A 25,157-nucleotide genomic window follows, 5' to 3' on the forward strand; every position below is an offset into this window, starting at 1 on the left:
GTTGGGTCCGCCCTTGCTGTCGCTCGGCATTAAGGGGGTAAAACAGGATTGTAGGCTCAGAGTCACTGTGAACAATTTTGCATCCCTTAGTCGTGTCGTGATCCGCTGATCGTGGGTTGGAATCCGAGAATCGAACTGATGAAAATCATTATACGTCTACGATCTGCATCATGTCAAGATTTCCTTCCACATTAAGCCGACGCAGTGGTATAACTGAAATGTTGTGTTTGAAGAAGTGTTAAACCAAACTCGCCCAGTCACTTAAATGGCAAATTGAGAGGGTAGCCGTACGTTCGCATTCAAGTTATTCCTGCGCGGTGATTCTATTTGGAGCATTATTCATTTGGACAGAATATGCCAACAATTATATTAGAAATTAGAAATATCCACAATCAAACCATTAGGATGACGTCACGCTATTGTTCTTGCAGCTGATTCTGAGCCATTTGAACGCGCATCTTAAACAAGTAAAACTGAGGCAAATATAGGTCATTATACCAAATTGTAGATAAATTATACATCAAACATGACATGGCTTATGTCAGAGAAATCAGTCGAATCTGATGATTCCGAAAGCAGCATTCGTGACCAACTCGTGTTATTTCGGGACAAGCCGAATAACGACTCGTGCCCCTCTCGTGGCCATTTTTGCGACTGGATTCCGTCTAAGCGCAAATGGGCATAGTTAAAAGAATTGTCAACTCTTTGCGTAATGATTCACGCATATTTTCCCCCATGTCATATATTCCAGATGTTATTTAAAACACATCTCGACTTACGGTATTTATACAGTATGACTAAACATATTTAACTGTATCTAGGGTATATTTTCAGATGCAAGACATTTGTAAAATCATTAATTATTCCCGAGGGACTCTTTGATCGAAGTACCTGATGTCGTACGCGCATTCTGATTGGTTTGTCGTATTTTCGCACATAACATTCATCGATAGGGGGACGAGTCTTCTTGCAGGTTACGGAAAGGGGCGAGCGGTGACGAATGCGAAAGCAGGATAAACTCACCCCTTCGGGGCTCGTTTATTCTACTTCCGGAATCGACATGTTCTCATGATTTCTGCATTAGCAAACAACTTGTCCTTGGACCTTGACCCGTGATTGGATAAATTGTGTACATGTGTTCATCTGTGTGGTAATATTATGCAGGTTCATTTTAAATGAAGGACTAAGTTTCAGTTAAATATGTCCGCGATACACGTTGCGCCACAGTGTTTCGACTCATACAGACATTCCTTTCTGATCACTTGTCCGGAGGTTTATACGAAATCAGCACACTGCTGCGCCCGCAATGTGCAATATCTGTTATTTATTCTGGATTTGTTTCGGTGTAGCTAAAATTTTAATAAAAAAACCCAGGAAATTTAAATCAGGGACAATGAAAGTTTGAAATAAAATTTATGATCACAATGGTAATACTTCCTTGCAGATATTGACAAGAAGGAACTCTCGACTGTGTGTGAACATGAGACAGTGTCCCTGTGCATGTAATGATGCCATTAACGACCTGATCGATACCTTTGTCATAAAGCACAATGTGTCAGAGATACTGCCGACGTCATTTCAATTCTTAAGTCACTCACTGTACCACAGAGGGTGAGTTCTCAAACAGAACCATGATACCCAAGCATACCTCGACCGCTCTCAATGAGACAATTCGGGCCAATATTTTTCGGTGGTCAGACTCGGTAACTTGGTTCGCTGTGTGTCGTCGTATTCTGACAGATAGCTGCTTAATATCAGTCGCCGGTTTGTCTGGTATGGACACGATGATATACAGGCCGCCATGACATAGTTGTGAAAAGTTCTGTCTGTGGTCTCAAACAACACTCATTCACTATGTTATACATTCAATGTTTTTTGAGTAATCACGAATGTTATGTACAGTAAACTACGTAAATTTGACGTAAATTCGAATCCATCCATACACAAAATCTGACTTTTTTTCTAAATACCAATGAGTAGAATATCTATGATGAGCATTTGACATAATTCACTCCTACAATTCACTGAGTCAACTTAACATAACTGAATTATAATTCAATATATTCATACAGCCTACTCACACACGGATGGACAAAGTAGATATCTGACCAGTCGCTGAAGCTTATCAGCCTGTGAAAGCATCAATTTACTCTATACCACCTTGTTTCATTTACTTGTGATTACATAGTAATCTGTACAGCTGAAGCACATGTATCAGATGTGGTCTCTGCTTAGGCTAGAGACTTTGTTCGAAATATGCCTCTATATATCAGTGAATGGGTAACCGGGAGGATGAGATGGCATGACAGTGTTCACCTTCTAGCGCCTCACAGACAGCTTTGGTTGTATACTCCCCGGGGAGCTGAGAATGACATCGGGTGCACAGTGATCCATTGATCGTGGTCATAAAAATATATTTGGCGAATCAGAAATGGAATATAATTTGGATGATACTATTGGAAATATGTATATGTTTTATCTTTTATGTGTTTTTGAAATATAGTTACTATATATCCTATGGCTGACCTGCGTAGCCCCATTAATCGAGTAAAGTATAAAGTATCATTCATGAATAACCTAGTATCCATCGTTGCTAGGGGATTGTGGGGGGCTTAAAATGATAGAGAGGGATCTTCACTTCACGTATCGTCAGTTGCATTTATTTATCATTAACGAGAAAGACGTATCACACTATCCAGAAGATCAGGTCATTAAAGGCATGTTCACAATCCAGAATACCTTCGTTTGCTGTTGTGTGCAGGGTTTGTCTTATGTTGCTTTAAGAATTACGTCAAGTATATCAGCACGACTTCATAGAGACAATACACATGCACTGGCTAGTAATTACGGAGTTCATCTAACAACTTCTATATACAAGATGTATGTAAAAAAAGTAGGTATAAATTATGTATGTATTTTTACATCTTCCAAATCTTCCACAAGTCGCAAATACGTAAAATTTTAACTTTTCTGTAAAGCTGTCACATTGATTTAATATTATATGTCATGTAGTTTAGAAAGAGAGCACTGGCAACTGAGGGAGACCAGCAGCACTACATCTGCACCCCGTCCGCACCTGTAACGTTTAATACTGGACTCCGTTTCAATGTGGCCCCTATTCAGAGGAAGTAACATCCGCGTCCGCAGGACAAAAGGAGAATTGCACTCTGCTCTTTCAGTTGTTACTGACTCACATTCTGTTATCCGTGACACCAGACCGTGTAAATGTTTTCGCCGTAAATCTTAATACAATAGGTTCACATATAGTCACATGCTTGCTGGACTGGAGTAATGTGTGTTTATATTGGCTTATGTTAAGTTATGTAATGGCATGTGAAGTATTTGACACAATCTGATATAAATGTGGTATTAAAGTTTGTATTTGATAATATTCTGGTTTTCAAAATCTGTCTCTTTGTTCATTATTCATTTTGGATGTTCAGAATAATATCTATAAAAACTACTGTAACGACATTCTGCGTAAGGCGGAAATATTTCAAGTATTTATTTTTCATTTCCTTGGGTTTCATGAAACTACGTTTGTATAGTGTTATGTCAAATCAGTTATGTCAAAGTACAGCGCAATACAGACACAAAACTAATTTCTATGTTAACATTTATTCATTAAAATACAGAGCAATCTGAGAGTCATACGTGTATGAAATAGTAATAGTATATAGTCTCCCTTCCTTTACAGTACCTGTGAGCTGAAATGCAGTTAGCTAATATTAGTTCACTACTATAAGACTAGCTCGTGGGGCATACATGTCCTTGATCACTACATTCAACCGCCGCAGTGGTCTAGTGGTAGAGCCTCCGCCCGGGAGATGAAGGTCCAGGGTTCGATGCCAGACCGCGTTATAACAAAAGACGTTAAAAGAATCGATGCTACTTGTTGGCGCTCGGCATTATGAGGCTAAAACAAAGACCGGTTGGCTCTTGGGGTATTCATGTTTAACTGCAGCATGGTATCTTAGTGGACTAGCACTATAAAATCGGCACTCGTCCGGATTAGTACAATCAACCAAACACTCACACACGTGCATGCACGTCGCTACATTAGTGCACTAATCTTGGACGCGACGTTAAACCCCATTTCAGCACACCTGTGACTACATTCAGATCTACATAAACTGGAGAGAGGTGTATTTGTTTTGTCCTGAAATTATAACACTAATCAACATTGTTTTCAGTAACATTATGTACATGAGAAAACATTTGTACATGAAACATAGAAGCTGATTTCGTTGACATGAATCTACAATTAACATGTATCTTGAAAATTTCTAGTCGGTTAGGACTATTGCATTTATCATGCTTTGTACATACATGTATGGATTCTGTTTCTATTTGGGGCGGCGTAAAACCATACTTACTCACTCTGTTTCTATTTAGTAAAGTGAGTGAGTGGGTATGGTTTTACGCCGCTTTTAGCAATATTCCAGCAATATCACAGCGGGGGACACCAGAAATGGGCTTCACACATTGTACCCATGTGAGGAGTCGAACCCGGGTCTTCGGCGTGACGTGTGAACGCTTTAACCACTAGGCTACCACACGCCCCTATGTGGGAAGCATACATTGTTGTCCAAACAATAAACAGTATAGCTATTTGAATGTAATGGATAAATACTTTAGTTTGATCCATGTAAATGAATTCGTTGTGTTGTGATGACTTCCTTGATATGAGTAATTACATTGAGAACAGTTTCCTATGGTATATAATGATAGGCCAAAGCAGTCTGCTGAATGACTAATCTGTGATACTAAGATTGTTAGTATAAATCAATTTAAAGTGTGAGCAAACGGGAAGCCATAATCGTATACAATAAAAACAACTTTATATACATGCATACATTGTGTACACTGGTATCAGTTTGCAGAAAGAGCCTAGAAAATATATACTTCAGCAATGACAGAGTATGACTGATGTTTGTACAAATGTATAAGCGATCGAGGGAGGACTAAATTGTGTCAGAAAAAAAATGAACATGAAAAGTGAGAAATATATATTAGCGGAAAATAGACTGAAGTTTAACGTTAAAAAAAGGCTTCAAGATAAAAATTTATCGCTTCTTTGACGCTATAAGCTATAAATTTCATAAATTAATTTCATTGCTTATTATTAATCCAGTTGACATAACATATGGTTGAAAAGCTCACTCCAAATATTTGCAATAAAATGGGCCTCTTGTGGAATAACACTTTAGTTGGGTTAGTTCAAACGATGAAATCATTGCAGATAGACTCTGACTTCGAGGAAAATAAGATGAGGCGGTCATTTGAAAATCTGTCCCAAACAATTTACAACATGGACGTAAGACCATAGGCCAAATATGCAGTGATGAACACGTTGAACGTGTTTCAGGGGGACACATCCGTAAGTAGGCAATGTGGTATACACGGGCATGTTATGAACGGCTCAATTATGAGTGACGCGTGGACAAAGAGAACTCATCCGGTTTTACATTGCATCTTGATTGGCGTATGAATTCGCTGGTCTATTTGCCACTTGCCTCATCAACACGCCGTTGCATCTGTGAAATATGAAAGATGAAAGTGAAATATGCTGAATGAACGTCATGACAACACGAGTTGTGTTTTTAAATTATTGGTATATCATCATCTCCCCCCTCACCACTGAAAGGACACGTACTAATTTCCGAAGCGAAATGTTTGAGGAAATTGTATTCAGGGAATCTGAATGTAAGCAATTGAATGTGCTGGCGTTAATACGATATTGCTTCCTTCTGCATTCCTTTCCTATTATATATAGCTCCGACGCCAGAAAATATTGATTTTTTTTCGCTAAACAGATTTCTTTGGGCGTATAAGTCGATTAGAGTCAAAAGTATATGAATGGATCACTGAAAAGATGACACAAGGTGTTTGCGAAAAGGGGAAGCACTTTCCACCCCTCATATAATTTGCTGTAACTGACACATCACATTACTGATGTGACTGGACCTGTGAAGATCCGGGGTAGTCTTCAGCAAGCCATGTTTGCCGTAATAGTCGAAGGATCGGGTGGTCAGGCTCGCTGATGCATGTCATCGTATCCAAATTTCGTGGATTGATGCTTATGATGTCAATAACTGGATTGTCTGGTCCAGACTTGATTATTTAGAGACCGCCGTCATATTGCTGGACTATTGCTGAGTGCGGCGTTAAACAACAACAAACAAACTGATATGACATACGTGATGCCGTGTAGTTTCATCACTTGCTATTGATAGTTTTGATGCTTACACAGGTTGGTGAGCGACATTGTTCCAGCATCGCTGACACTGGAGCCACACAGGTCTACAGTTGTCAGGCAGTATCCCCCGGGTCTGCAGGGCTCCGATCAGGGCTCTGTACAGGAGAATGTACTGTTCCTGCAATCCAAAACATTTATTCATTAAAAGCAGTCTCAAAATGCATATATTATTCCTAAAAATTCAATATGATTACATGACAAAGAACGGAATATTATTTGGGTACCTATATAATATAACGAACCATTCTCCACATACTAACATGTGTGTGAGATAATATCTGTCCACTTACCGGTGTGTTCACCATATTCATTCTCTGCATTCGGAATCCTTTGACACAGGCGAACACACAGGCTTGACCTTCATACCGCGACTGTTCAATCAGAAACCCCAGGGCCAGAAACGTTCCGGTTCGTCCAACCCCAGCACTGCATTACACGAAGAGAGAAAAATTACAGAAATTATTTAAGCATGAACATATGGTTCATGGTGAAGCCAAATAGGGAATTATATTTGACAACATTTTTCTCACTGATGAGTCAAATGTGCAAATATTCCACATGTCTACCACAATGTTTTCTGAAAGCCTTGAATGCTGTAACCCTGATCCCACTACTTTGGAGCAATACTATAATGTCACTCTGAATCTTTTTGCAAAGATGTAAATATGAAATAGATGAGACTGTGTCCTTTGTATCTTTTATCTCAACTTCTTCAGGTGGGTAATCCAGTAAAAGGGGTATTTGGCAATTTGTGAACGATATCATATCATCGGAGCTTAAATGTAACATGACCAAAGTCCCGTGTTTTGAATTTGCAAATCCCAGCAGAAATCGATATATCAAGGGTATAAAGGTTAAATGCCTTGGCCAAATTCCCTTGCGCTAATCCGAGCAGACATTTGTACTCACATGCAGAATCAAACAGATCAGCACACAGGGGAGCACAATTGACACCTTTTGCCTAAATGTCCTATCACCACATTTTTCGAACATGTTATCTATAGGGAAGTCAAGCATTTCACATGTTTTTCCCAATGTTCTAAAAAATGAAAAACGCATTTCGATATATGTGTGCGAAAGATACTTCTGTAGTTAAGCTCGACAGAATGATGTTGGTACAAATTTTGATATCTTGAAATGCATAGGCTCAACATTGAAACTTGAGTGTACCTGCAATGCACCACTGTTGGGCCTTCTTCATCTGCATCCGTGTTCTTGACCACCTTATAGAAGTCAATGAGAGTAGCCACTTCATCGGGTACACCATGGGCCGGCCAGGATGTGTAGTGCAAGTGGTTGATCTTCCTTGTTTGGGAGTTGGCCTGTTAAACACGTTTTTATGAATTAAGATCATACCGTGAAAACAATGTAACGTTTGTAATGTTTCAATGCGATGGAGAAGCAATTAAGTCACAAGAGACTAAATATTAATTACTTTCCAAACGGCGAATTGTCGTGTAGTGTAATGTTCAAACACCCTCTCCTCCACGCACTGGACGGACACATCCCCGTAAGTCTTGCAGTCCATGCTGCAGCATGGCCAGTACTTGTCACACTTTACCTACAATGAAGGCATGAAACCGGTGAAGCATCGTTAGTCTTGATCCCTTTGATAATGAAGCCCGCTTTCCGAAAGATTACTTTTGAGAAAACTCTAACTTATGATAAACTTTACACCGAACCCATAATACGTTAATACGGACATTCGTTTACCCGGACTATTTCAAGGGAATGCTAAGAAATGAGGTTTCATTGGATCTGAACAGAGTAACGGTCAAGAATTAAGGCAGATAAATGACGTTGTGTAGCGATGAGATATAGTATCACTGTTAGCATAAAACTACTCTCCAAAGCTGAATGAAACTAAATTATAAAAATTATTTATACAAACATGAATTGTAATACCTCTTAATGGGGAAACCTCTTTGGAAAGATTTAACGCCCATATACCACTTACAAATCCTGCTTCTACAAGTCTTGTCAGCATTACAATCTTGGTGGCTTCAACCTGCCAGATCATTCTCCAGAAGTCCAACATCAAGTGGCTAGGCGGACCTGTGCTCAATAGAAATTAAAACAGTTATCCCCACAGAAGGTGTTGTACCAACATATGTTCATAACAGATGTTCATAACAGATGTTCATAACAGGTCGAGGATCGGTTGGATGATAAAATTGTCAGGAGAGCATTACACAGCATGCTTCATGGTAATGTGCTTGAGTATTTACTGAAAATTGCTGTAATATATATATTTGAAGGAATTCCTATATGTTATATTGTGTGCAAACATGCAATAGTATACATGCGTACAGACCCGTGAAGATTCCGAGTCTTCAGCAACCCATGCTTGCCGTAAAAGGTGATTATGCTTGTCGTAACAGGCGACTTACGGGATCGCTGACTTGGTTGATGCATGTCATCGATCCAAATTGCGTGGATCGGTGCTCATGATATTAATCACTGGATTGTCTGGTCCAGACTCGATTATTTACAGACCGCCGTCATATAGCTGGAATATTGCTGAGTGCGGCGTTAAACAACAAACCAACCAACCAACCAAAATACATGCGTATAACTACCTTGTGTTGCAATCCACTCTGATTGATGTCCGTAACCCTACAAAAAGGTGGAAAAAAGAAGGTTAAAACACAATTATATTTTCTTAAGTTTATCTTCTCCCTATTGGATGGTTTACGAAATACATGTGAATATCCTAACACTTGAAGTGAATATACTTACGTCGATGTACGAGGCGTTGATATAGTCACTCTGCTCCTCATTCTCCACTGTGAGACAGACGCGAGTTGTGTCAACTGAAACATCACCCATACCAAGTTGCAGTGAGATACACAGTCTTTACAAACTACGTCCTTACTTTACACACTATTTGTGTCAGGGTAGACGTCTTGCAATATTTCCGGTATATGACAAGGGTTTGTAAATAATCGTTTGAAATTATGAGTAGATCAAATATGTCATCGATCAGAAAGTAATATTTGAACCATCGATGTATCGATAGCCCATTTAATAGACCTATAAAGCATAACTACATACATGTACATACTTACTTACTTATACTCTATATCTAATCTCTAGTTAAAGAAGAGTGTTAGCGAATTCGTGAGTAGGTATGGATCCACCTCATTCTTTGCACTATTCCAGTAATTAAAGGGATTCTCAAGCCGAATCCATGTTGGGAATTAAACATGGTTTGACAAAATAACGCTTTGACCACAAATCCTAGATAGCCAACGACACCGATTACAATGATAATACCAATAAGCATTGATGTCGATCTTATAAAACGGAATGAATACGTAGTAACTTTTATCTTGGTTTGGAGGTGCAGGTTACTTACATGGCAGAATGTCTTGGTATCTGTTCTTAGATATGTTTTCTGTCAAACGTCCACAGTGTGAAGATTGGTTATTAGGTGTTGGCAGATTCTGAGGAATATCAAGGGGTATTATAACAAGATATGCACATATTAATGTGAAAACCACGTAGAAGCAACAATCGCACACATGTCTTTCAATGATTAATGCGATAAACTCGAAACATTGTTCCACAATTCAATAGAGTAATACCCGAAATTCCTGCGCCATGTGGGTAACCGAGTTGTCTTCCTGCAGTTCCGGGCACATCTTAATGTGTGGAAGGTTTCTCACTGCAACAGAAACCTAATTGTTTTAACACATGTCCATATCTTCTCATGTCATTTCAACCCAAGTGATGATCAAACTTAATTCTGACATGAATTATTCCAGAATCCTCGTTGATGCTAAGGTAGGGTAACTTTTTTATGTAATATCAGAATTCTTGTAGGCAACACGTACTGGAGAAATAACCGGACGCTTATTAAGATTTTCAGTCAACACTCTGTATTTTGTCCTGTCCATTCTAGATTAATACTTTGGGTTTGCAGGCGTGATAATAATAGCAATGCCTCTTAGAAAATGGTCAAATGTAACATATGTTATATTCGGGATTACACCTTCTTCGTAAGTACAAATTCTGGTATTATTTTAGGCGTAGTCCGGTTCTAGATTCAAATTTAACTGCCACCACACAGAGGGGTACATAAAGTACGTGATCTATCAGTTGTCGGACTTCCATTTTGTCGACGCCTCTGTAGCTGATTGGGTTATGTTGCTCAGGTTGTGTGCTGGCGAGTAGGTGCCTCACTCTGAGAGTGTGGGTTCGAATCCTCTATAGGACGCCACCCCTAAAATGTACTAGAATTTGTACTTTACTAAGATAGCATATTCCCAAGTATAACGTATGCAACATGATATCCATGTCACACTTACAGGCACCAGCGTGTTCATATAGAGGGTTAGAGGTGGATCCATCGGACGCCTCACTGATGTCATCCAGACTTACTGCAGGGTTTACATTCATGGGAGTAGGCCCACTCCGAGCAGCTTCACGTTTCAGTTTGAGTTTTAATCTGTAATTAGCCGTGAGGATATTCGAAAACAAAACAGCTTAAGAAGACTTTAAGAATTCACCACTCATTCGACATCAAAGACAAACTACTGCTAAATAAGTATCTTTATAAAATATATATTTGTAAATCTTAATATCATGTCATTTGTTTAGTATTTGTTTTGTGATTGCTAAATATTTTGACGGATCATATTTGGTGCCAATTCTGTGCCACTTTTGTGTACACCATCACACTAAACTCCTTTATTACATTATAAATGTCAATAAGGTCTCGTCACGATATGGCTGAAATGTTGCCGATGTGACGTTAAACTTAACTCACTCACTCAAACCTATATTACATCATTAGTTAATTCTGAAAGATGGAGGACCAGATGACATTACTCGCAGTGAATTTGATCAATTACTTTCGGTAACGCACGGAGCAAATTCAACAAAATTTCAAATAATGTCTTTTCAGTCAAGCAACAGATGCCATCAGTCAAACGTTGCCATGTCGTACCCATGGCTGACTATTTACCTTCTCAATATTAAACACGCAACGACCGCTATACAGATAGTTACAGCCAATGACGTCAGTATGGATCCGACTGTAGACATGTCTGCAAATTAAGGAGTGATATAGTTCTTCAGGAAAGAATAAAAAAAGTTGGTATCCATAAAAAAGTGTTATGTATTCATGTTCTCCAACTTCTAAATGCCTATGAAAGACTCCATATTGATTCATTTTGTTTTCAGTTTCAGGATACAGGCCACTAGATTTTTCGATAGGAAAACATTTCATGTAAAAAATCCACTAAACATGTAATATACTTGTAATTGTGTCAACAGTTTCAAATCTACATTTGTAAATGGTCTGTTAAAACGATGTTAATTTAGATATAGGTATATTAATATATTAGTTAAGTATGTTATTATGAAAGTTTTACACATGTGTCTGTTAACTATATCAAAACATTTACGTTACTTAACAATTGAAGTAACAGTACTATTTATGTTGATGCTAGAGATAAAAACAATACAATGAGTGATCTTATATGTCAACTAAAGTGTGGCCTAATAACCATCAATACTCGTACTACTTGACTATTGACTATGAAATGACAAAAATTACATATCGTCTTAAATGTGAAAATACAGTCTGAGTCATCAATGGTTCACTGCTATATGCATTTTCTACTGCTGGGCAACCTTTAAATAAATTATTCCCCATAGCATCATTCGAAGTGTTGTGGGGGTGGCCTGGCAGTTAAAGAGTTCTAATTCTAATTAGTACTCCCTGAGGGGGGGCACACACTTGAACATTACAGGTGTTAGCGACAGGTGAGCTAAGCGTTGCCCATGGGTGGCTATTCACGAACATACACAAAAGTCAGTCAAGCGTTCCCATGAATAAAAACGGGAACACAAATTATATTTATGACACAAATTTTGTTTTTGTTTATTTGTTGTTTAACGCCGCACTCAACACTATTCCAGCTACATGACGGCGGTCTGTAAATAATCGAGTTTGGACCAGACAATCCAGTGATTGACAAGTCAAAATAGGGCTCAATTCTATTCAGTTGCGGCGGTGTTCTAGTGTGTAGGGTATACGTATGTGCATATATTCAGATGATAATTGTGTATTATTCACTCCAAAATGCCACGCGTATTATTCAGTACACATTCGTTACAGACAGTTCGTGGGAACATTGTTACCCAATGAAATATGTACATAAAGTAAATTAATAACTATAACTGGATGTTCCTTTAACTTCATGAAACCGTCACCTGTTTCCATGTGAATGTTAATTTACTGTATGTATGTCCATCATATACATAAAAACCTTGACACTTACCATTTCCAATTTTGCATTCCCCTGTGCGCCTGTAACATCCATCTCTACAGTTGGGGGGACAGGTAACATTAAACTTTACAGATTTTATCACACCATCACAATACAACTACTTTCGTCATTTGTCTATTTCCTTGAGGAATTGCTAGTAATAAAATAAAATGTGTACAACTTACCTGGACGTGAACAACATTTCTAGTATCACAACTGTCACAATGTCCCACAACACAACTGCATTCGAAATTTGTCTATGTCCTTTCGGAATTGTAAGACATAAAATGTGTACAATTTACCTGTCTCGTTGCAACCGCCGTCTTGGTCACATCCTTCCCTACAGGTGATAGGACAGGAGACATTACAGTACTCCCCACTGTTCCCTGGATTACAACCCTCACACTTTCCGATCTCCTTATCACATCCATCCCTACAGCTTGAGGGACAGGCATCATTACAGTTCTTCCCTCTGTAACCTGGCTCACAGCTGTCACAGTACTTCCCTCTGTAACCTGGCTCACAGCTGTCACACTCCCCCGTGTCTTTGTCACATCCATCTCTACAGTTTGGGGGACAGGTGACATCGCACTTGTCCCCTGTGAAACCTGGCTCACAGCTGTCACACTCCCCCGTGATCCTATTGCATCCATCTGTACAGCTGGAGGAACAAGGTGTTCTACAGTGTGGACCGTAAAACCGGGGATTCTGACACGGTCCTGTACAACCATCACCATAACGTTCACACTGTGTACAGGCTGTAGGACAGGGCGCACCACAGTTATCTCCCTTCTTGCCGGCGACACATCCCTCTGTACATACAACACGGGTGTTGTCCATCTGACAGCGAGAGTTGAGACAGGTGTCTGGACAGTCAAGTTCACACTGTTTACCATAGAACCTGGAGTCCCGACACTGGAAACACTCTATAGATGACGTCACACTGACACAGCGAGGTAGACACGCACCGTCAACACAGGTCACGCTGTTACCGTCACAGTTACTGCATGGAGTAATGGTTGTAAGAGCTGTCAAAAAGTAGAAAATGCAATTTCAGAGGACACGTCAAAAATATTTACGAAAGGAAAACATGTTAATTAAATAAAAGTGCATTTTCTTTGATACAGATTTTATAATAACGATGAGCGAAACGTATCTAGAGAAAAAAAACAGTGCCAAAGTGCCACTTGTGTTATTTATTGCCTTTTCTAACTGGTCGCTATATTATGGAGTTGTTGATACAGCGAGGTAGACCTACAACACAAGACTCATCACCGCCACAAGGAATCTTGGCGACAGAAGCGGTGAAACATTTTATAACACAAGCTGAGAAAATTATTTATATTTCAAATTATTTTTACAAACAACTACTCTCAATGTGGACAGCGCATCCGTGGTCTAGTGAATATAGCGGAAAGGATCGCCGATCTTGTCAATCCAAAACCCGTTAAAAGGTACCTGTTGTTACTCTGCCTGGTACTCGGCATTAAAGGGATTGAGGGGCGATCGGGTAGCCTAGTGGTTAAAGCGTTCGCTCGTCACGCCGAGGCCCGGGTTCGATTCCCGACATGGGTACAATGTGTGAAGCCCATTTCTGGTGTCCCCCGCCGTGATATTGCTGGAATATTGCTAAAAGCGGCATAAAACCATATTCACTCACTCACTCACTCACTCACACATTAAGGGGATTAACAACGACTGACCGGCTCAGTGATATCCTATATCAGTGGAATAGCACTATAAGACCGGCATAACTAGTACAAGCAGCCATATGCACGCACCCAGTTACACATCGCAATATAAGTGCAATAATCCTCATTTCACATCACTTCAATATATAATTAAGAATAACATGAAGAAGAAATTTATTATTGTAAAAAATGCACGGTATTTCAGATATTCAACATGTTAGAACAACATCGGTTTACTTCCATTGTGATTCTCTAGCGTTGACGTTTTATAATAACACCCTTTAAGCAAACAAAATCTGTGCTTCACGAGAAGATTGATACACGATCTTACCATTTGCTACAAGGCATGACATACAGAAGATTTGCTTAAACCAAGCCATCACCAGGGTCAGTGTGCCAAAGTGCTACAATCAATACTTCAAGGCCTTAGTGGTATTCTGTAACAGAAAAGAAAACAAATTGAGAAAGATACATTTATGAGTGAGTATATAATGTAAATCGACAACGCCATGACATGTAAACCGTTATTTTGCTGCCTGCATGTTCAAAGTAATTCTATTAGAAATGACAAGGGTTCATAAGCATTATATCGATTCGTTATTCGCGAAGTCTTTACATATCGTGCTAAAACATTTCCAAACAGGTGTACTTAAATGAATTCATACACGATAAGTATACGTTTTAGGAAGTAAGCAAATCCCTGCACACGGGAGCGCCTCCATGGTCTAGTGGTAGAGCGTCCGCCCGGAAAGCGGAAGGTCGAGGGTTCGATCCCCGGCCGCGTCATACCAGAGACGTTAAAAGATGGTACTTGTTGTTACCTTGTCTGGCTTCCCGACCGCGTCATGCCAAAAGACGTTAAAGGATGATACTTGTTGTTACCCTGTCTGGCGCTCGGCATTAAGGGGCTATAACAAGGACTGGTCGGCTCGGAGTCAGTATACTGTGTCTGAGTGGGGTATTCATGTTAAACTGCGGCATGGTATCTCAGTGAGCTAGCACTATAAATCGGCACCAGTCCGGACTAGTACAAGCAGCCACACACACACACACACGCATGCACGTCGCTATATAAGTGCAATAATCTTGGACGCGACGTTAAACCCAATTTCCCCTCCCCCCTCAGTATACTGTGTCTGAGTGGGGTATTAATGTTAAACTGCGGCATGGTATCTCAGTGTGCTAGCACTATAAATCGGCATCAGTTTGGACACACACACGTGCATGCGCGTCGCTACATAAGTGCAATATAATTGGACGCGACGTAAACGCCGTTTCACCTCACCACTACCTGCACACAATTAAAACTAAAGAATGCCATGTCAATGCATTTGTGAAACAGTTTCAACAAAATCAGAAAATGCGCTATTGTATCACTAGTCCTGGTCGATCCTCTGGCTGTCTACTTTGTTTACAGGCTGCCGTCGTATGGAGTACAAAACAACTCATATTGTTTAATGCAAACTGTGTGAGTGGTGGGTGTTTCGGGTAGGGCAGCACATGCTTATCCTTTTCGTGAACACCTGGTAACATTACTGATTGTCAGTGGTCCATTCAAATAATATTCACCGCTATTTGTCTTTTACGCCCAATGTTTCGGCAGATGACATTTTATGTTTCAGGAAACATCCTGTGTTTTATTTATTCTCCATGGAGACAAAATGTTGGTTCATGGATATATAAAGCATATTTTCATTCAATTAATGACGCTCTATTTCGTATGGTTGTTGATGCCATTTGACTATTGTTTATTGAAAATGATAATTAAATTTTGTTAATTTACGAAATTACGTGATAATCGTTCTTTTCATCACAACACGTAGACGCTCATTAAAGAATAAGGTGTATGTATTGGCAGTATTGCACTCATGCTTCAACATAATATCACTGTAATGATGCTATAACATAAATTATAAAGTCAGGTTGAAAGTCGTTGTACTGAAATAACTCGCACGATCTTTCCCCAACGTCCTTATTGCGACCATTATCCACATAAGTGGCTTGTCATGAACTGGGGGCACGGGTGCCCTGTCGTCTAAGGCGCCGCGATTCGCTGGCAGAGTTGCGTCCCTTAGGCACGCCAGAAACCTATGATTGAGGGTTCGAATCCCGGTTCTCCCCGATTATGTTTCTAGGTTGGTCAGCACCATACCCGTGCTCGTGGGTTTCACCGAAGTGGTAAACGTCTGAGACCTGCATCACTTCGGGCTTTCCTCCCACATTAAGCTGACACGCCATGATATAACTGGAATACTGTTAAAAGCGGCGTTAAACCCAACTCACTCACTCACTCTGTCATGAACTGTCTCCCCATTATAACGTTTGTCATACAACGACAAGTTCCCATCATTCTCTTACATTACACGATGATGCATTGGAAAAAAATTCTTATGCAATCTTCCTTTCTGTGTATATTTACACCAAGATGTTTACAGTGGGTATATTCAAACGAGACTTATTCCTTGCAGGTATCGTTGAATGTGGCCATAATTTGAACTGTCCCTAATCACTGCCTCATGCGATCCCTTAGTGTTTACTTGAGAACATGACATCAGGTGTTTGGAGATCTTTTCCCACAACAGACTTGAAAACTTAAATACCCTTGTTGACCCATCATTCACATGTACATACGAACATACAGTAAACACATTTTGGATACCAAACGCATATACAAATAGTTTACAACTGTTAATATAATCAAGTTGATGAAGAAAATGAGAAATCTTTCATGGATATTCATAGCTTCAGAAAGCACAGAAAACATCCTAGAAAACGGATATTTTTTATATTCTTAAAAGAAGAATATTACTGTAGTTTAATGATATCATGTTATCGTTAATGCGTGGATGCGTCAACGTGAATATTATGTCGAGAACTGTGTTATCTCAAGCTAAATGTTGTAAATTGGTATGATTGTATTGGTTTGACGTTCATCTTGTACTATTGATTTTAAAACAGAATACTGTTTGGAAATAATAACATGACAAATATATGTTCGAAACTATATTGATAATGTGAAAACATAAAAAACCATGGCGAACACAAAATACTTCCAGTAGAATGCTCTTACAGTGCTGTGTCGTATGACATTCTACTAGTAATACACTTTTTGTGTCTAGCATGTATAATCCTTTTCTCGAATATATAATCTTGAGCGTGATAGTTACTGAGTTATAGACAATATGGATGTTTAGATTTGTAAAGCCAAAGCTATAATGGGGTAAAAAAAATACAACCTACTTACCCCAAACGGTCTTCCCCGGACCCCAAATGATCCATTACAACAACCGGTTACCGTGAACTAGTTGAATGAGATAATTGTTATGGTTTGCATCAGATAACAAAAAAATCTCGCAGTCACGGAAAATGAGGGGTGCAGTAGCTCGTGGACTATTAGTAATATTTTAGAGGATTGGAACCCAGTGTGGCATCCTGACAAGTTTCTATGTCCTTGTCAATCCATGACATCACTTAAGCTTGCCTCATGTCGCCTCTCCATGTGTAGTTTGATACTACTATTGTGGGTCAGTCGACATGATACTGAAACTAACATTTTCCTGTCGATTTATTGCAGGACAGCATTCGGTATATTCGCACATTAAGAATAATTAAAGTAGTTGTTCAAGGACAGGAGCGAACGAGTGAGTGACTTGAGTTTAAGGCCGCTTTGAACAGTATTCATGCCATATACTTAACGGCGTGTATGTTTCATGTGGGAGGAAAGCCCGAGTGATTCAGGTCTACTATTTTGGTGAAACCCACGATCTAGAGTATGGTGTTGACACACCTAGAAGAATTATCGGGGTGAACCGGGATTCGAACCTATTATCATAGGTTTCTCGCGTTCCCAAAGGACGCAATTGTGCACAACGAATTGCGGCGCTTTAGACGAATGGACCACCCCATCCTCTCAGAGACAGGAACCCATTTTGAGTATCCATAGGAACAAACATGAATGATAATAATGATTATAACACGTGTGAATGCTTATTTGTGATAGGTTCATGCAGGTGTAGAAGTTCTTTATTGTGTCAAATGGGATACCGGCATGGTAATGTCGTAAACCTTTTGTTGATTTAGGCAGAGCTAGAACCACAATTCAAACGGGAAGCATGAAAGCATGTACCCATGTCGGGAATCGAACCCGGGTCTTCGGCGTGACAAGCGAACGCTTTAACCACTAGGTTACCCGACCGACCCGGTAATCTATTAAAATAGTAGTAATACGAGTAGGCATTATGCGATATGAAATGTCAGCACACTTATAAGGAAATAGCACAAAATATATTCCTGCAGGTTTAGGGTTCGGGGAGTACAAAATGGTTTATTTTAATTCAGTACATAAGTAAAACCCAATAGATGTTGCACACAATAAATACCATGTGTAATTCAATGCAGTCAAACTTTCAGACCTTCTTTATATTGCTACCGTTGGAGATATTACACATGTCAAATGCTTATATTTTTCGTGTCACATATAAACTGTAACGTTTTGGGGCAAGGGATATTGTCAACCACTTAATCACTTAGAACCAATTCTGTGACCGCCATTTGAGGGTAATTTGTCTGAGACTATTTTGTGAACATGATTCGCATGGATTTGTTATGATGCTAATCACTATTCAATGTCTGATCTTACGTGACATAATGACTGGTTCAGCATCAAAGGACAAAACCACAGTCAGAACAATCACTAGGCAAAGCTTCTTTATTCAAATGTTTTCTTAATACAAAATCATCTATAAACCTCTGACAACTTTTATTTTCTCCTACGCTTGTAGAATAGACTTGGTGCCAGTTCTGGGGAATTTAACGGCACAACGTTACACGGATGAGATTCTTCGGCAACACGTCCTTCCCATTATGCAACGTCGTTTTCCAACAAGACAACGCCCGACATCACACGCCAAGACTGACAACAACCTTTGTGAGTAATCACAACATCCAGCTCCTGCTATGACCCTTCAGGTCTCCAGATTTAAACCCAATCAAACATTTATCGGATGCACAGGATCAACGACTGCGAGCACGTCAGCAACAACCACAGAACCCTCCACAGTTGGCACAATCACTGCAGGAAGAGTGGGTGAACACTCTTTAGGCCACAACACAGGTTCTGATTGTTTCCATGAGACGACGATGCCAGTCAGTTTTGGACACTATTGGTTGACATACAATATATTGAGCACAGATGACCGTCACGTTGAAAATCTACTGTGTGCCATATGGACCCTTGGTCAATGAGAATGATGTCTGCAGATTTCGAACAGTCGATCACCAAATGTTTAGTGTTTATATGATCTATAAAATATACATCTAAAATCACTTTTGCGTTTCTCTGATTTTTCAGAAAAAATGTATGTATAACCCCTGATTGTTTTTTTTGTACACTTACAACCAAGAGAGTTACAACTAAAGAGATTTACGTTTGAACTGGCTGACTCGCTGACTTGATGCTGTTGTTAACAAGACGTTGAGAGGGTCCTGGAGCGGCAGTACAAAGCCCGTATTGAACAAAATTATATTTCAAAAAGGCTTTCCTGAGTAATGCAATCTGCACCTTTAACAATGCATATCTTAAATCAGAAAAAAATTAATGTACTAAGTGTTTGCCATTGGTAAGGAGATCATTACTATGTGAACAGTATGCGACAGGACTACCTACTCATCTGAAGGACACACACAGCCAAGCAATTGCAGACCTCAAAACAAACCAAGCCAGATAGTTGCTCATCGGTATACATTTGCTTATGAAAGGTTGTGTATGAACATGTTGCTTCTGACAGTTATTCAAACTGAACCAATTCGATCAAAGAAATGTAAAAAAATAAGGAAATTATATCGGTGGTGTGTTCTCGTTAAATTCTATACCTCGCCAGTGCAGCTGGCATACGAGAATGTGGTGATAGTTTCTGATGATGGTGGAAGGGAGACAACTCCGACACTTAACTAACACTGGTGCACAGCATCCTGCTTGTGTATCCTGGGTTGTTAGCGTGCAGAGTATGTTGCGCTTGTGTTGCAAGAAGGCACGTAGGCGATATTACAGTAAAATAGGCCTCGGTGATACGTGTTTCTACGGAAGCCTTTTAGGGCCATTTCTTTCTTATTTTTGTTGGATACTATCTTGAAATTTCAAGATACTAAGTTGACTTTTCAAGATACTATTTTGAAATTTCAACTTAGTTTTTAAAAATTTCAACTTAGTTTTTTTTAAATTTCAAGAAAAAACACAAAAAAACACATGGCCCTAACAGGCTTCCGTATGTTTCTTTCTGCACTGTCCATTTAACATGTCAAATCCCCAATATGACTCATGGTTTGCATTTCCTTTTCACATTCCATCGTCTCACAGCTGGTGTGACAAAACAAAAACTACATAACCTTTGACCCATCCCCTCATACCCAAACGCGTGCGGTGTAGCACTGTATGAATGCAGAAAAAACTACACGACCTTTGACCCTCCCCCTCAATACCCAAACACGTGCAGTGCAGGAAGCAGAAGAAATGCACAACTCCCTCAATACTCAGCACAACAATATACAACATGAATGCATTTTCTCTTCTGTAGTAAGTAATATTAATAGTTTCATTGTTTGACCTTTTTATTCAGGTACCTGACTCCAAATCTCTTTTTGTCTTTTTTACACCATATTTTCATGGGAGTAAATTACCTGACGCTTTCAAAGAACCATGATATATGTATGAAATTGTACCGTGATTGAGTGAGTGAGACACCACTTCCAGCAATATTCCATCCATTTCGGGGATACTCAAAATGGTCTTATAATATTATTGCAGATACGTGTGTTGAATCGAAAGCAGGCCTTTAGCGTGACAAGTCAATCCTTCACCACTAGGCGCAAAAAGAATCGGATACAACTTAACCTGTCGATCAAGAGAATGTTATCTTATTAGCAAAATTAGGCTTAAAGTATCCATTCTACGACGTAAGGACAACGAAAGGACGAAGAATATACTGTATTTGTACACCAGTGTAGCCATTGCCATTACTTTATAGGGAATATGTAAACATGAAATACAGCTAAAAACTCAAAAGAATCTCTGCACTTGTACACGGAAGACGTAATTCAAAATGAACATATGGTTTTTAGTTTCAACTAAATGAGCTTTCATTTCAGCTGACAATTTGCGTGGATCGATGCGGTCCAGTCTCGAGTATTTACAGACCACCGTCATACAGCAGAAATATTGCTGAGAGCGGCGTTAAACAACAAACACATGTTTATAAGAGATAGTGATACTAGTTGTACACTGCAGAGTGAGTGAGTGAGTGAGTGAGTGAGTGAGTGAGTGAGTGAGTGAGTGAGTGAGTGAGCGAGTGAGTGAGAACACTATTCCGGCACGACAACCTGATGTAGTGAGTGAGCGAGTGAGTGAGAACACTATTCCGGCACGACAAACTGATAGCGTGAGTGAGTGAGTGAGAACACTATTCCGGCACGACAACCTGAAAGAGTGAGTGAGTGAGTGAGTGAGTGAGTGAGTGAGAACACTATTCCGGGCACGACAACCTGAGTGAGTGAGTGAGTGAGTGAGGACAATAAATGAATGTGTCTAAAACCTCTCCAAAGCCACAAGAAAACCAGGAGGAATACCACACTCACGTGATGCAAATCTTATGTACCTGCTCAGCACAGGACCTGCTTCATGTGTATGAATAAAGTCGAAGACGAAATACATGTCTTTACAATACTTCCTCTGCACGGCGAAAAGTCAGATGAGTTAATATGGTTTTACGCCGCTTTTAGCCATATTCCAGCAATATTATGTCGGGGGACACCAGAAATGGGCTTCACACATTGTACCCATGTCGGGAATCGACCCCGGGTCTTCGGCGTGACGAGCGAACGCTTTAACAACCTGGCTACTCGACAGCCCCTGCCCGTCGAAGAAATGAGAAATTATTAATCATGTTTTAGCAGGTCGTCTTCGTTTACCAGTAAGACTGTAAAACGTTACCATATTTGACTCATCAGTGACAAAAATCATATCCGATGCAATTCTCTGTTTTGACTTGTACCATATGTTTCCGTGTGTTTTCATCTAAATATCATATGTTCACGAAACACTACCGTCATGGGTTATGAAACCATGCATGCATAAAACACGTCGAGCCCCATTTGGTGCATCACTTAGAACAGACACGACTTACTAAACCAAAATCTCAAGATAATCAATGAGTGAGTGAGTGAGTTGGGTTTAACGCCACTTTTAACATTATTCAAGTTGTATCGCGGCGTGACAGCTTAATGTGGAAGGAAAGTCTGAAGTGATGCAGGTCTCAGACGCTTACCACTCCGGTGAAACCCACGAGCACGGGTAAGGTGCTGACAAACCTAGAAACATAATCGGGGCGAACCGGGATTCGAACCCACAATCATAGGTTTCTGGCGTGCCAAAGGGACGCAACTCTGCACAGCGTATCGCGGAGCCTTAGACGACTGGGCCACACGTGCCCCCTTCAAGATAATCAACAAAGAGACAAACAAATTTGTTTTTTCATCGTTTATGTTTCTGTCAGCTGTACATCAGATGATGGAGAACGTCTTGGTTTCCGCCATCAGGTTACAGCTAGTCTTGTTCTCCGTCAGACAGATGTCTTTCGGCCAGAGTCTGGAGGGCTAATGGTGGAAGGGGGAGGCAGACGAGGGTTATTATTTCGACATAAATATAGAATACTAAACGAGCTCCCGTGTAATACCAATTTTATGAAACGAGTGAATAGTTGTGGTATCTGACGAGCGAAAGCGAGCGTAGCGAGTTTAGTATTTTATTTATTACTTGCCATTTAAAACGTTTTTAGAATTATACTGTCGGGTGTGAATAGGCTGACACCTACACGATCCACGGCATAATACAATTGAGTTTAACAAAATAATACTTCAAACACGTCAAAAGTTGAAACGTATGAATTTATTACCATACAATAGTCTACTTTTAGAATTCCGTTCCACAAAATTATCGTAGCGTTAAGGTTATCGCAACTCACATACTTAAACTTAGACCAACGGCTGTCGTTGCGCTACAGCACGATCGCCTTGTGGAACGGGGCCTTGCACCTCAAAGTTTACAATCACGTCACAATACCTGATGACGTAATTTGTGGAATTTTGTTGCAAGATCCTTCGGCGAAACAATGCCATGTGACGTCAGCCTAGCAACAAGGTTGCTGGCGTCATCGAGTGTGCTTAAGCTCCTCTCAGTGATCTATCATCTCCACACGCAATGTCGTTGAATAAGCCAAGGGATGTTGAGAGCTTTCAATATGTTTCATGAAACGTGTTCCGAGAGTACATGAGCACGCGTTTTGGTATTACACAATGTGTAATACAGCTGTATGTTTATTAAACGGGTGATCTCTTCACGGGCAAGTAATAAACAACTTATTCAAGATAAGGATATTCAGATACAAAAAAAATATGAACATGGGAAAAGGGAATTACTTGAAAAAACAAAAACAAATCAACATTAAATACATTACACATAATAGTGAAAACCGTCGACGTTTACCTTCAACAACTCTGTCAACGGTTGCCTGCCTCTCATCCATGGTGTCTGAAAGTAAACAATTCAACCATAGACATTTCACGTTGTCACTGTTTGAATTAATGAGAATAATGTGAAACAAGCTTTAACTGCGTAATATATAAGACGTCAATGAAAGAGAATAACCAGTCTCTTCAAACCGCAGAAACAAATCCATTGAGCGCAAAAGGTATTATAACAGTGAAAATTATATCAATAGATCACTGGGTGAGTGAGTGAGTGAGTATGGTTTTACGCCGCTTTTAGCCATATTCCACGGCGGGGTACACCAGAAATGGGCTTCACACATTGTACCCATGTCGGGAATCGAACCCGGGTCTTCGGCGTGACTAGCGAACGCTTAACCACGAGGCTACCCGACCGCCCCCAATAGATCACTGAAAATCAGTGGTGACACAATGTGTTTGAGGAAAGGGTTAACATGTTCTGCCCTACCAGTAGCACAGGCCACTCACAAAAACAATTCATAAAAAGGTAAACCTTTGTTGGCTGTTGCCTCCCAGCAGCACTCCGATGAGCGGTATACAATATTAGGATTTTATATACGTTGAGTAAGCGGTTATGGCAATATCAAATTTATCAACCGTTATACCTTAAGCTTTTCATGCTTACTGGTTAGACCAACCATTTTATCATAGAGTGCCTGACATTCATTCATTTATTATGAACTTACAATAAATGTGAGTAACCACTAAGCTTGTACTGTCCATAGTAATTTTAATTTGGCATATCAATGTCATACCCCTCATTTCGTTCTGATCACTGTGAACACTCTCATCTGGGACATCACGACCGACAGCTGCAAAGAAATAAAATCGATGCACGTAAATGCTACTGGCAGTAACATAAAGTACAGCAGGAATATGAAGGAAACTCCTTCAACATTATCTAAATCATCCTGAAATACATACTCCGTACTCGCCATGGTATTCTTGGCCTCCGCCATGGTATTCTTGGCCTTCGCCATGGTATTCTTGGCCTTCGCCATGGTTTTCTCCACCCTTCCGAGTAGCTCAGGTACACAACAAGCACTGCAATCGGCAAAAGCAGTGACAGCCGCATCTGGAAGAATTTATATTATTATTCAAGAACATATCTAAACATTCTCTACATTTTGGACTACTCTGTACTCCTTATTTGGTTCATAACACCCCACCTTCATACAGCAGGTGACCCGTGAAGATCCGATGTAGAATAGGTCTTCAGCAACCCATGCTTGCCATAAAAGGCGACTATGCTTGTCGTAAAAGGCGACTAACGGTATCGGGTGGTCAGGCTCGCTGACTTGGTTGATGCATGTCATCGATCCCCTATGGGTGGACCGATGCTCATGATATCAATCACTGGATTGTCTGGTC

General features: G+C 40.0%; 2 protein-coding genes across 2 annotated transcripts; both read right to left on the bottom strand.

The window, feature by feature from the left end:
• Positions 1–4,436: 4,436 nt before the first annotated feature.
• Positions 4,437–17,689, bottom strand: LOC124153038 (receptor-type tyrosine-protein phosphatase T-like). The gene is made up of 15 exons (XM_046526147.2): positions 17,473–17,689; positions 14,560–14,665; positions 12,840–13,565; positions 11,229–11,310; positions 10,570–10,709; positions 9,847–9,926; positions 9,618–9,705; positions 8,999–9,072; positions 8,839–8,875; positions 8,217–8,314; positions 7,695–7,820; positions 7,430–7,581; positions 6,550–6,685; positions 6,250–6,377; positions 4,437–5,537 (listed from the first exon to the last, which is right to left on the bottom strand). The coding sequence occupies exons 2-15, from the start codon at positions 14,606–14,608 to the stop codon at positions 5,465–5,467; spliced, it is 1,989 nt and encodes a 662-aa protein (XP_046382103.2). The 5' UTR covers positions 14,609–14,665; positions 17,473–17,689; the 3' UTR covers positions 4,437–5,464.
• A 5,054-nt stretch (positions 17,690–22,743) lies between these two features.
• LOC124153068 lies at positions 22,744–24,896 on the bottom strand. The gene is made up of 4 exons (XM_046526201.2): positions 24,711–24,896; positions 24,542–24,598; positions 23,764–23,808; positions 22,744–22,874 (listed from the first exon to the last, which is right to left on the bottom strand). The coding sequence occupies exons 1-4, from the start codon at positions 24,859–24,861 to the stop codon at positions 22,825–22,827; spliced, it is 303 nt and encodes a 100-aa protein (XP_046382157.1). The 5' UTR covers positions 24,862–24,896; the 3' UTR covers positions 22,744–22,824.
• Positions 24,897–25,157: the final 261 nt, after the last annotated feature.

The sequence above is a fragment of the Haliotis rufescens genome, unplaced genomic scaffold, assembly GCF_023055435.1.
Source record: "Haliotis rufescens isolate VD_foot unplaced genomic scaffold, xgHalRufe1.0.p SCAF_2, whole genome shotgun sequence".
In the NCBI taxonomy this organism is placed as follows: Eukaryota; Metazoa; Mollusca; class Gastropoda; order Lepetellida; family Haliotidae; genus Haliotis; species Haliotis rufescens.

What these genes read in the sequence shown, in the direction of transcription:
- LOC124153038 (XM_046526147.2), bottom strand. Translation starts at nt 14,608, where the DNA reads ATGGCTTGGTTTAAGCAAATCTTCTGTATGTCATGCCTTGTAGCAAAT. An exon ending in ACATGGCGCAGGAATTTCGG is followed by an intron (nt 9,706 to 9,846) that starts GTATTACTCTAT and finishes GATATTCCTCAG; the next exon opens with AATCTGCCAACACCTAATAA. An exon ending in GACAATTCGCCGTTTGGAAA is followed by an intron (nt 7,582 to 7,694) that starts GTAATTAATATT and finishes CGTGTTTAACAG; the next exon opens with GCCAACTCCCAAACAAGGAA.
- LOC124153068 (XM_046526201.2), bottom strand. Translation starts at nt 24,861, where the DNA reads ATGCGGCTGTCACTGCTTTTGCCGATTGCAGTGCTTGTTGTGTACCTG. An exon ending in AATACCATGGCGAGTACGGA is followed by an intron (nt 24,599 to 24,710) that starts GTATGTATTTCA and finishes ATTTCTTTGCAG; the next exon opens with CTGTCGGTCGTGATGTCCCA. An exon ending in CGTTGACAGAGTTGTTGAAG is followed by an intron (nt 22,875 to 23,763) that starts GTAAACGTCGAC and finishes TTCCACCATTAG; the next exon opens with CCCTCCAGACTCTGGCCGAA.